The 13,706-nt window shown below is 34.0% G+C and overlaps 1 protein-coding gene across 2 annotated transcripts in view; it reads right to left on the bottom strand.

Moving 5' to 3' along the window:
* Nucleotides 1-481: 481 nt before the first annotated feature.
* LOC107485844 (subtilisin-like protease SBT3) overlaps nt 482-13,706 on the bottom strand; it is an 18,565-nt gene continuing 5,340 nt past the window's right edge. Inside the window, exons 2-4 of one of the 2 annotated variants that reach the window (XM_052259932.1) lie at nt 3,419-3,876; nt 2,264-2,668; nt 482-1,606 (exon numbers count right to left, since the gene is read on the bottom strand). In XM_052259932.1, coding sequence (XP_052115892.1) covers nt 482-1,606; nt 2,264-2,668; nt 3,419-3,853 — 1,965 coding nt within the window. In that variant the 5' untranslated portion in view covers nt 3,854-3,876. Of the gene's footprint in view, nt 1,607-2,263; nt 2,669-3,418; nt 4,232-13,706 lie in introns of those variants that run through there. The other variant, XM_021140992.2, reaches the window with a different exon arrangement.

Genomic DNA, 13,706 nt, shown 5'->3' with positions numbered 1-13,706 from the left:
AATGTAAGGAAATAATTAATGTTATTTCTCTATTTATAATTATTAAATATATTTTACTTTGTTATGTACGTTTATAATTTTAATTTATTTTTATGTTAAAATCATGACAAGAGAAATCAATTATTTTAAAAATTTAAATTAATAGAAGAGATACACAAATGTTATATCTCTAATATATTTTTTAAGAGTTTCTTTTAAATTTGTATAATTTTTTTTATAATTTATCTTATGCTAAAATTCTAAATCACGTACAAGCTTTAATACTATGTTATAAAATTGCCATATATATGAATAATTATACTTATAACAAATTATCTTACTTTTTTTTTTCTTATGTGAAATAAATAGTTCAACACAAATCTTGCATTAAAAACAAAGCAGGACTCAAGGCATTGGTTTAAACTTTAAAGCTAAAGTTTAAATTAATAATAATAATAATAATAAAAAGAGTTCTTATATATTATGAAAGCAACATATGAAGTCATACAATTCCATTTGGTGCCACAACAATAGGGCTTCTAACTGTGTGTTTTCCACCATCTTCAACCCAAACAATGTCCCCAAACGACACATTATTATTACTTTCATTGTCCTTCTTCATATAAATTATGTGAACCTCATAACTCTGCTTCTCATTCTTATCTTTGAATACCAATATATTAGGTAACACTGTGACCATAGATCCCATTGGTTCTCTCACCTTAACCCTATATGTAGCACCACCCTCTCCAACATTAGTCACTGTCCTCCTAAATTTGTGAATCACTGATTCTGATTCCTTGCTATAGAAAACTATAAATGAAGGGTAATTAAGATCAAGTGATGGATTTGAACAATCATAGGATCTTGACCTAGTAATTGTTAATATTTGGTCATAACTATAGTTCAAACCACAAAGGAGATTAACATAATCTTGTGGGGTAGCATCATATACCAAACCTGGATCAAGTGCTCTATTAGGATCAATCTCACCAGCTCCAATTGCAAGAGGTGAAGCAAATTCATTAGGGTTAGCATTATCTCTAATTAAATTCTCTGTGTTATCGAGAAAATTAGCAGTAGTCATTATTGCTGATTTAATAGCAGCGACGCCCCATTCGGGACGTGCTGCTTTAAGAAGTGCTGCGACGGCAGAAATATGAGGACAAGCCATTGAAGTTCCGGATTGAATATTATAGTGACTTGATAGGAAGACATTTGTGCCAATTGTTGCTGTTGTTTTGTGAGGAATATAAGCAGCTAAAACCCTAGTTCCTGGTGCCATTATGTCAGGTTTTAAGATCCATGGAAAACTAGGTGAAGGTCCTCTTGAACTATAACGTGCAGCAACTGGTGATGGCTTGATTCCAATAAATGTTTGTTGAAAATTGATGCTGGCTTTTGGATTCTTGTTACTTTGTGTATAATTGATAACAGATTTTGCATCTTTGAAAGTAATTACAATGCTAGGAGAATAAAGATGCCCCCATTCAATTATTTCAGGATCATCTGAGACGAACACTGCTCCTTTTACATTCGTCATAGTCACTAAATTTATTTGATCAAACACAGAAATTGAATCACTAGCCTTGCATATAATGATCCCATCAGATGTGGCAGCAACAACCTATTATTAAACATTCACATTAAATATTATGTTGAGTATGAATAAGAGTTAAAATAGTATTAGAAATATCACAAAATTAAAACAATTTGATAGGATTAATAGTCATTTTAAATTAGTTTTTAAAAGATATAATTTCAAATCAGATTAATTTTCTTTTTGTTAGTTAAACAATGACACGTACTATAAATTATTCTGTGATACTTTGTATTCATCTAAGTGATAGAAGAACTAATTTAATTTAATATTATATCGGAGCTAATGTAAAAAGTCATATTATTTTCAAATAAAATTAACACTAAAAACTAGAATGAATGGATGGAGTTTTTTATAAAACCTCATAAAATACTAATTAAGAGTTCTAAAACATAAAATAAACTAAATTCAAATAACTTTTCTTATAAAATTTATAATTTTTTTATGTTGCAAAGAATTGTTAATTAATTTTTAGTAAATACTGACATGATAAACAAGATACTATACAAATTTCATTTTAATTTGTCAATTGATCAGTTTTTAATTAACAGTGACAAACTAATTAATTAATAACAAAGTATATAAGACTATATATATATGCACAAAAGGTCACAAATTTTAGAAGAATAAAAAAAAGTTAAACATAGTTAACCCAAAGAAATTAAATAATTAGTAATAAACAACCTCACGTAACATGTGCGAAGAGTTGCAAGCTGATAAAGTGTCATGATAAACAAGTTGAAGATCTTGAACAATAGCATCTGCTGCAAACAGTGTCCAACCAATGATGGTTTCACCATTTCCAAGAACCAAGCTTCCAAATGTACGATCAATGGAGCTTGCAGCCACATTTATAACCCAAGGGATTCCATTGTGTAAGGTTCCAAGCTTTGGACCTTCATTACCTGCAGAAGATGAAACAACAATGCCTTTCTCCATTGCTGCAAAAGAAGCTATGGCTATGGAGTCCTCATATAGTGGAACTTTATCAAGCCCCATTGAAGCTGAAATCACATCAACTCCATCACCAATTGCTTGGTCCATTCCGGCCAATATATCGGAAGCCTGACGACCCTCCTCCCAAGATACCTATATCCGATATCCGATCCACAAATATTTTAAAATTCATTAAAAATGAAAATAATAATAAAAAATTTAAAATCTATTTTAATTTTGTTGCCACAAAATTTTAAAACAAAAAAATTAAAAGTGAAAATAGAAACAAATTAGTAAGCCCTCATTCTATTAATTATCGGATCCCATCTATTATAAACTATAAAAAATTACTATAAATATTTGATTATGATTATCTAATTATATTATTTATAAGAATATATTTTTTTACACTATACATACTCATCATCCCATCAAATCAAATTATTGTTTTATATAAACTCAAGTAATATAAGAGTCAATTTACTATTTCGTCCATACATAGTTAGATTTATATATAAAAAGTTTACATCACATGAAAACTAAATTTTTTTAATTAATGCTTAAAATATCATATTCAATATTTGGCTATTAAATTTACAAAAATAATGTGTACAATAAAAATTAATCATCCTATATTTATATATAAATATATAGTGTAACTTATTTTCAATGTATATTTTACATTTTAATATATATTTTATACGAAAGACGCATTTGTTGATTGATTTTTATTGTATACATAAAATAATTGTATTTTTTTTCCAAAGTTAAAAGTGAGATTTAAATCCGTAAACTTTAAGTGAGTATGAAAAAATTATGTTATTTGAGTTATAACTCGTCAACAAATAATTGCATACTTTCCTATAACTTAAACATGACAAAACAATAAAATTAGTTAATTACCTTGTACATGGCAACCCTAGCCCTTGGTGCAATGCCTCTAGCTACACCTTTGGCATAGCCAAAGAAATTGGCACCATGAACATAGTTTCCAGCAACAGTGGATGATGTGTGAGTTCCATGTCCATCATAATCCCTAGGTGAGTTCATCTTGATTGTGACATTAGGTTTTGCAGCAACCAAACCCTTGTTGAAATACCTAGCACCAATGAGCTTCAAGTTGCACATGGAGGCATTGAACTCTTCACCTTCCTCACATGTCCCTTTCCATTTCAATGGAAGCTTCTTTTCCATTCTATCATCTTTGAAGCTCTCACTCTCAGGCCACACCCCGCTATCTATCACACCCACAATCACACCCTCACCAAGGTTTGAAGCATTCCATAGCCCAAAAGAAGGGTCTAAAGAGAGAAACTCAAAGGTGTGTGTTGTGTCCATTGTGGCGGTTCTATCAGGATATGCTGAAATAAATCCATATGAGTTTCTAAGAGAGTTTAATTCTTTTGAAGATAAGGTTGCACTAAAACCATACATTGCATGATTATATGAGTACAATAATTGTTTTTTTGATGGTTTTTCATTACTATTTGATATGTGAATGGATGGTTTTGAAGATTGAATTGTGGCCTCAAACCAATCATGGTGGGTTGTGAATATGTTAGGAAATTGAGATTTGTCCATATGGACTATGTATGTGGAATAAGTTGAACTCTCATCAACATTATTATTATAGCCATGAAGGGACAATAGAAACCATGGAGTAGTGATGATAAGGAACAAGATTAATTTAAGTGAATAGACAAAGCTAGGTTCCATGAATTGGAATTGAAACTGATAACACTAAAAAGAGTTTGAATTTGAACAATTGTTGCTATGATCAGATTCATATATATATATTGTGTGGAACAAGTAATTGGCGTTTAGATATATGATAGAGGCATGATAGAAAAAACTTTTTTCTTCACGACATTTATTTGATGATGAGATGTTTTTTAATGCAATTTTTTAATTGATTAGAATGATACTGTTCAATGAGGAAAAAAGAGATAAAAGAAATATAAAATAAATTAATTTTTTTATAAATATTTTTTACATTCATTTGAATATAATCAAAAGTTGAAAATGTATATTTTATATAATAATTTATTTCAATACATAGGTATTGAGTTTGAGAAAACAAAAACAATAATTTGATAATAACGGATATTATAGTTTTGAGTTAAAAGTACAAAAAAAATCAAAATATGTAAAACAGGCTCAAAATTTTCAAGAGCCAGCCCTCAAATTTTTTTTTTTCTGGCCCATATTCAATGTATCCAACACTCTAATCAAATACTCTCTTTTATTGAAAGATGCTCAGGATTTCAAGCTGAACTGTGGGGAGCTCTCCAAGGATTTGGAATTGCCTAGGATTTGGGGTTTAGAAAAATGATTTTAGAAATAGATTCCCAATCAGCTTTAAAGGTACTTCACAAAGGAGAAGAAAAGAAAGATCATCCTAATTCTTTAATCAGAAGTATTGAGGAGTTAATGAAAAAAGATTGACAGTTAAGATGTACCTACACATATAGAGAAGGAAATAGGACTGCTGATTGGATGTTTAAACAGAGTTTGAAGACTGACTTAGATACAGAATTAGCTCAAATCTTATATGATGATGTTAGAGGGGTTTCACTTCCCCGCATAATAGTTATGTAATTGTTTTTTTGTTTCTTGGGCGGCTAGCTCCGTATAAGTACCGAAAAAAATATTCTCTTTTTTATTTTGATTGTAACCCACGTGACTAATCTTAAATTAAGAATTGAAAAATTTCACAAACAAAAAGGCATGTTCAAATTAGAGTTTCATCAAAATATATATATATAAAAAGGAGAGATCACCAAGTTCAAGTATCAAAAATGAAAAAGAAGAAAAGTCAGATGTTGTTGTCAAAAGCTAAAATTAAATCAAAGGTTGAATAAGAAAAAAATTAGCATAGCAATTTTATTTTTGTACTACTATTTTAACTCAGGGACGGTTCTACATACATTGTTGTGGGGGCAAGCGCCCCCACTACAATTTGGAATTTTTTTGAGTAGTATATGATAATAATATTTATTTGCCCCCATTAGATTATTAAATTTGACCCCACAATAAATTTTTACTCAACTTTTGGTACTTAATCGTCAATTTAAAAATTTTATATTAGAAATTCGTTAAAACTTAGAATGATCAATTCTCAAATTTAAACGAAATTAGTGTTCTTTTTTAAAAATCAACTTAAAAGAATATTATTTATCTTATTTTCAAATTAGCTTTAATTTTTTCATAACAACTGTATTAATTGAAAGAACTTTTTTAACTATAAATATAAATAAGAATCGACTTCTAATTGTGTTAGGAAGTGAATTTTTAAATAATTATTTAGTAATATATATAAAAAGAGAGAAATTTTGATGGTAGTTAACAGAAAAATTATTTAATTTTTTAAAATATAAAACCTAAAATAATAGAAATTTCAAAAATAAGTTAAACAATACATATTTATACACAGATATATAATAATTAATAAATAATTTAATATTTAATTTTTTATATACATATATTATTTTTATTATAAAAATAATTATAATGTTATATAAATTTTGTCCCCACTACCAAAATTTTCTGGATCCGTCACTGTTTTAACTTGTTGAACCTGCTCTCTATATGCATACACTAATCGAGTAAGAAGAAGAAAATGGAAGTTGTATATCTCTATTGTAAATCAAACGTCACAATTAAAATTTGGAGTAAAGAATAGATCAACGGTTTAAATTTTTGAAGTTAAAAGAAAAAAAAGGAAGAAAGTGAAGCAGTTGGATAAGGATTCAAGCCAATTCCATTATCCATGAATCACTATGCTGTCTTATCTCTCTTTTGTGTCTCTCCTCTAAACTTTTGAAAAGAAGAACAAAGTCAAAGGTATTTAACCTAACTCAAATTAATTATAGTAGAGTATATAAAGAGTATAGCAGGTTAACTACAAAATATTTTTTAATAAAAATAAAATTGGTCCTTCTTATCTTTAAAATTTTAAATAAATAAAAATAAAAAACTAAAAAAAATATTTTATAGTTAATCTAATGTACTTCTTATATACTTTTATTATAATTAATTATCATCAATATTAAATTAATACAAAAATAATATAAGTAATATTATTATATTTATTATTGCTTTGGACTAGTAAATAATGAATATAATAATTAGATGGTCGAAGATTATTGATGAATGATCACAGGAATGATGGTGGAAAGACAGAATATAATAAAAATCTAATCATTCTTGAATTAAAATAGTGTAAAACGATTTTATACATATATCAAATCATATAATGTTATAGCAAAACAACCTGATTCATGAGCTAATCCTTCATCGGGTGTGAGCCTAACAATTTTTCTTTTACATAGATATAAAATAGCATGGAGCGGTTAATTTATTTTTGCACCAGTTTAAAATAGGACAATTTACCCTTTTAAATAAATTGGCCATCAATATTATTAGAATCTACATTTTGTAAAGTGGATATTAACTATAAAGATTTATCTTGAATTAAATCATTAGATAGTGCTTTCTTCAATTGAATCATTTATTTATTTATTTAGTTATTAATTATTTTTGCATGTTTTGATTTTGAATGGCACGTAATGTATTAGTAAACTGAAAAATATTGATATTATTTGTTATTTAAATTATCTTTTTATTAATTTAATAATGATAATAATTAATTATAGTAGAGTATATAAAGAGTATATCAGGTTAACTACAAAATATTTTATAGTAAAAATAAAATTTGTTCTTCTTATTTTTAAAATTTTAAATAAATAAAAAACTAAAAAAAATATTTTTTTAGTTAATCTATATACTTCTTATATATTCTTAATTATTGTTTTAGATTAGTAAATAATAAATATAATAATTAGATGATCAAAGACATAATAGTAAATATACAAATAATGTAAAATTGACTAAAATTGAGGTGACATAAAAAGATAGAAACTTAATATATCAAAAAATATTTTCTTTTTCATTTTCTTTTTTCACACAACTAAGGTCACACTTTTTCTGTTGATGAAAAATTGAATAAAAAAGGAAACTGAACAACCATACTCTTAAATCAATACAAGTGCCTATTTTTTCTATAAATATAAGGAACGACATTTAATACCATAGAAGTTGTTCTTGTATAGAGGGATGCTCTGTTTCTATGGTCTTGTTTATATCATCAACAATATCATTGATCAACTGAAAAATATTGATAATGAAAAATATTGATATTATTTATTATTTAAATTGTCTTTTTATTAATTTAATAATGATAATAATTAATTATAGTAGAGTATATAAAGAGTATATCAAGTTAACTACAAAATATTTTATAATAAAAATAAAATTTGTTCTTCTTATTTTTAAAATTTTAAATAAATAAAAAACTGAAAAAAATATTTTTTTTAATTAATCTAATGTACTCCTTATGTACTCTTATTATAATTAATTATTATCAATATTAAATTAATAAAAAATAATATAAGTAACATTATTATATTTATTATTGTTTTAGATTAGTAAATAATAAATATAATAATTAGATGATCGAAGACATAATAGTAAATATACAAATAATGTAAAATTGACTAAAACTGAGGTGACATAAAAAGATAGAAATTTAATATATCAAAAAAATACTTTCTTTTTCATTTTCTTTTTTCACACAACTAAGGTCACACTTTTTCTATTAATGAAAAATTGAATAAAAAAGGAAACTGAACGACCATACTCTTAAACCAATATAAGTGCCTATTTTTCTATAAATATAAGGAACGACATTTAATACCATAGAAGTTTGTTCTTGTATAGTGGGATGTTCTGTTTCTACGGTCTTGTTTATATCATCAACAATATCATTGACCAACTGAAAAATATTGATAATGAAAAATATTGATATTATTTGTTATTTAAATTGTCTTTTTATTAATTTAATAATGATAATAATTAATTATAGTAGAGTATATAAAGAGTATATCAGATTAACTAGAAAATATTTTATAGTAAAAATAAAATTTGTTCTTCTTATTTTTAAAATTTTAAATAAATAAAAAGCTGCAAAAAAATATTTTTTTAGTTAATCTAATATACTTCTTATATACTCTTATTATAATTAACTATTATCAATATTAAATTAATAAAAAATAATATAAGTAACTGTTTATACCCTGACCCAATACCAAGGCCCAGGTCCAACTAAAATGCCTAATCTAAGGGATTAAGCCTAGCTAAGCGCCGCCTTCCACATAAGAAGTCGGTGCCATTCACGACTTGGTCTGAAGAGGTCGGATGTGAGATTAGCTGGCAGATGAACACTCATTCAAATGAGTAACCGCCCCTAAAATCTCTCTAACCGCCTCATAAAGCCATATCTTAACCTCCCCAAAATAATAGGGACGGTTACTACCCTAAAGATACGGCACTACACCAACGGTGGTTATTGGCTCACCACTATAAATACACTGACACCCCTCAGGTATCTCTAAGTCCAATACTCTCTAAAGACCTGCTTACACTCTTGCTAACTTAGGCATCAGAGTGTCTTTGCAGGTACCACCCCCCATTCACACGCGAGCACAAGTCGGACGGAGCCTCCCGAGCTGCGGACCTACCTGGAGCTCTCCTCCATCATACACTTGGGCCGCCAAACGCCATCCTCAGCATTAATCTCCGGTTACCTACCGTAACATTGGCGCCGTTGCCGGGGACCCGAGAGATCATTCAACGATGGCGGATAGATCCCACGAAGAGGGCCATGTGGAAACAGATTCTGAACAAGAGAATCTGAACATGGGTAATGACAATGAAGACACAGCCCAACAACAAGATAACGACCAACACAGAGAGGGTACCTCCGGAATGAAGAATCCGAAGGTAAACTCCTCAGAAGGACATGAATCCGAAAAGGGCGGACCATCCCATGTAACTGAATTAATGGGACTAGTCCATAGCCGCCTGGAGCAATTGGAACAAGAGCGCGAGAGGCAAAAGGAAACCGAAAGGTACCTTAAAGAGGAGATGGAACGGCGAAAAGAGTTAGAAAGAAAACTCTTGCAGCTAGAATCTTCCCTCAAGAACTCCCGCGATGAAGGAGAAGATCAACTCCCGGGCGGAGAAGATCCTTTCAGCGAGGACATAATGAGGGCAAAAGTTCCAAGGAACTTCAAAAGCCCTGATATGGACCTCTATGATGGAACTACGGATCCAAAGCATCATCTTAGCAACTTCAAAAGTCGGATGTATCTAGCTGATGCCTCCGACGCTACGAGATGCAAGGCTTTCCCGACCACTTTATCGAAGGCAGCGATGAAGTGGTTCGATAGCCTCCCCCTGAGATCCATCACTAGTTTTGAAGACCTCCCGAGGAAATTCTTGATGAGGTTCTCAATCCAAAAAGACAAGGTAAAACATGCACCGAGCCTCCTGGGAATAAAACAGGAGGTCGGAGAGTCTTTACGAGCCTATATGGAAAGGTTCAACGTTTCTCTAAGTGATGTACAAGAAAGGGCCGAGAAGTACATCAATATGGAAGAGAATGCAAGACTAAGAGACTTGAGTTCACGACCTGGACCCACTTCCTCCTCTAGGGAAAGAGAAAGGGAAGTCAAAAAGAAGGAAGAGCTCGGTCTCGAGAGGCCCAGGAAGTATCACTCTTATACTCCTCTAAAGACTTCTATAGTGGACGTATACAGAGAGATTTGCAACACTGAAAGATTGCCACCCCCAAGACCTATTAAAAATAAAAAAGGGGGAAGTCGCGGCGATTATTGCGAGTACCATAAGATATATGGTCATTCCACTAACGACTGCTACGACCTTAAGAATGTGATAGAAAAGCTGGCTAGAGAAGGTCGGCTTGACAGATATCTCATGGAGAGGTCGGACACCCATGGAAAAAGAAAGCGAGACGATATGGACAGAAGAGATCCACCGCCACAGACTCCTGAGAGACATATCCATATGATCTCAGGAGGATTTGCGGGAGGAGGAGTCACTAAATCTTCTCGCAAAAGACATCTCAAAAGAGTCTACCAGGGCGGGGAGGAGTCACCCGACCTCCCCACTATATCATTCACAAAGGAAGATGGGCAAGGGATAATCCCCGGGCACGATGATCCCGTGGTGATAACTATGATCCTAGCCAATGCCCATCTCCACAGAACCCTAGTAGACCAAGGAAGCTCGACGGACATCCTTTTCAAGCCCGCCTTCGACAAGCTAGGGTTAGATGCAAAATAATTGAAAGCTTACCCCGACACCCTATATGGGTTAGGGGATACGCCAATAAAACCACTGGGATTTTTACCCCTTCACACCACCTTTGGAAAAGGGGAAAAATCAAGGACTCTGAGCATAGACTTCATAGTCATTGATGAAGGGTCAGCCTACAATGCCCTAATTGGCAGGACTACCCTTAATCGTCTTGGAGCAGTGGTATCAACTCCCCACCTTTGCATGAAATTCCCGACTCCAGGAGGAATAGCAACGGTAAGGGGAGATCGAAAATTGGCAAGGAAGTGCTATAACGAAAGCCTAAATCTGAGAGGGAAGGGCAAAGAAGTCCACACCATAGAGCTAGGCGGGGCAAGAACCAGAGAAGAGCTACGACCCCAGCCGGGAGGAAAAACCGAGGAGATACAAGTCGGAGAGGAGGAAGGAAAAAACACTTACATAGGAGCCAACCTAGGGGAAACCCTGAAACAAAGGTTGGGGGAACTCCTAAGAGCTAATTCCGACCTCTTCGCCTGGAAGGCTTCTGACATGCCCGGGATTGATCCCGAGCTCATGTCTCACAGGCTCTCGGTTTACCCAGGATCCCGACCTGTACAGCAAAGAAGACGCAAGCTCGGCCCAGAAAGGGCCTCCATAGTAGAAGAGCAAGTACAGGCGCTCCTGGAAGCCGGCTTTATCAGAGAAGTCAAATACCCAACATGGCTAGCCAATGTAGTGCTAGTCAAAAAACAAAATGGTAAATGGAGAATGTGCGTCGACTATACCGACCTGAATAAGGCATGTCCTAAGGACCCTTATCCCCTACCAAGTATTGATACCCTGGTGGACTCCAGCTCAGGGTACCAATACCTATCGTTCATGGATGCCTACTCGGGGTATAATCAAATCCCGATGCATGAACCCGACCAGGAAAAAACATCGTTCATCACACCAAAAGCCAATTACTGCTACGTGGTCATGCCATTCGGACTGAAGAATGCAGGAGCCACGTACCAAAGGCTGATGAACAAAGTGTTTTCCCCCCATCTAGGAAGCCTAATGGAGGTATACGTCGACGACATGTTAGTAAAAACAGTTTGAATGGACTCCGGGATGTGAGGAGGCGTTCCAAGAGTTCAAAAAATTCTTAAGCCAACCTCCTATCTTAACCCGACCAGAACCGGGAAAAGACCTCGTCCTATACCTATCCGTCGCAAACAGGGCTGTCTCATCAGCCCTGATCAGAGAAGACGAGGTCGGGCAACACCCGGTCTATTTCACCAGTAAGGTTCTACAAGGTCCTGAGCTAAGGTACCACAAACTAGAGAAGTTTGCTTACTCCTTAGTGATAGCCTCAAGAAGGCTACGACCTTACTTCCAGGCAGCCTCACGAAGGTTACGACCTTACTTCCAGGCTCACACGATAAGAGTTCGTACGAACCAGCCCATGAAGCAAATCCTTCAAAAGACGAATATTGCAGGGCGAATGGTTCAGTGGGCGATAGAACTCTCCGAGTTTGATTTGAGATACGAAACTCGGACTGCAATCAAAGCCCAGTGCCTCGCCGACTTCATTGCAGAATACGCAGGTGAACAAGAGGAAAAACCGACTACATGGGAACTCTATGTAGACGGATCCTCCAACAAAACAGGGAGCGGCGCAGGCATAATATTGGTAGATGGAAAAGGAACCCAGATAGAGGTCTCCTTAAAATTTGAATTTTCGGCTTCAAACAATCAGGCAGAATATGAAGCCTTGATTGCAGGATTAAAGTTAGCAGAAGAGGTTGGTGCCGCAAAGGTGACAATCTACAGCGACTCACAAGTGGTGACTTCCCAAATAAGTGGGGAATATCAGGCAAAGGACCCCAATATGAAGAAATACTTGGAAAAAACCTTGGAACACCTTGGGCACTTTGCGGAAACCGAGGTTAAGCAGAACACCTAGGGCACTTTGCGGAAACCGAGGTCAAGCATATAACTCGGGATCTAAATAGCAGAGCTGACGCCCTATCCAAGTTAGCAAGTACCAAACCCGGGGGGAACAACAGAAGCCTAATTCAAGAAACCCTCCAAGAGCCCTCGGTATCAAAAGCAGAAGATGAACGAGAGGTGCTTGAGGTAGTCGGCCTAAACCTCGGATGGATGAATCCCTTAGTCGAATACCTAAAATTAGACATCCTCCCTAAAGAGGAGAAAGAAGCTAAAAAGATCCGAAGGGAAGCACAACATTATACTTTGGTGAGAAATGTCCTTTACAGAAGAGGGATATCAACACCATTGCTGAAGTGCGTACCGACCTCAAGAACCGCCGAGATCTTGGAGGAAGTACATAGTGGGATCTGCGAAAACCATCTCGGAGCAAGGTCGCTAGCCAGAAAAGTAATCCGAGCAGGATTCTATTGGCCGACCTTGCAGAAAGATGCCACAGACTTTGTGAAAAAATGCCAGCCATGCCAGATGCATGCAAATTTCCACGTGGCTCCACCAGAAGAGCTCATTAGTATAACTTCCCCTGGCCTTTCGCAAAATGGGGGATGGATCTGTTAGGTCCTTTTCCCCAAGCACCAGGGCAAGTTAAATACTTAATCGTGGGAATATATTACTTCACAAAGTGGATAGAAGCAGAACCATTAGCCACTATCACCGCTCAAAGAAGTCGCAGGTTCCTCTACAAAAACATCATCACAAGGTATGGGATACCTTATTCCATCACCACAGATAATGGAACCCAATTCACCGACGCCACCTTCAGAAACCTGGTAGCCAGTATGAAAATCAAACATCAACAAGCCAATGGGCAAGCCGAGGCAGCTAACAAGGTCATACTGGTAGGTTTGAAGAAAAGATTACAGGAAGCGAAGGGAGCTTGGGCTGAAGAGCTCCCTCAAGTGTTATGGGCTTATAGGACAACCCCCCAATCCGCCACAGGAGAAACACCCTTCCGACTAGTATACGGCGTAGAAGCCATGATTCCTATAGAAATCAGTGAGCAAAGCCCAAGGGTAATTCT

This window comes from Arachis duranensis, chromosome 4 (genome assembly GCF_000817695.3).
Source record: "Arachis duranensis cultivar V14167 chromosome 4, aradu.V14167.gnm2.J7QH, whole genome shotgun sequence".
NCBI lineage: Eukaryota > Viridiplantae > Streptophyta > Magnoliopsida > Fabales > Fabaceae > Arachis > Arachis duranensis.
Note: the sequence above shows the minus strand (reverse complement) of the source record. Positions and strands in the feature narration are given on the sequence as shown.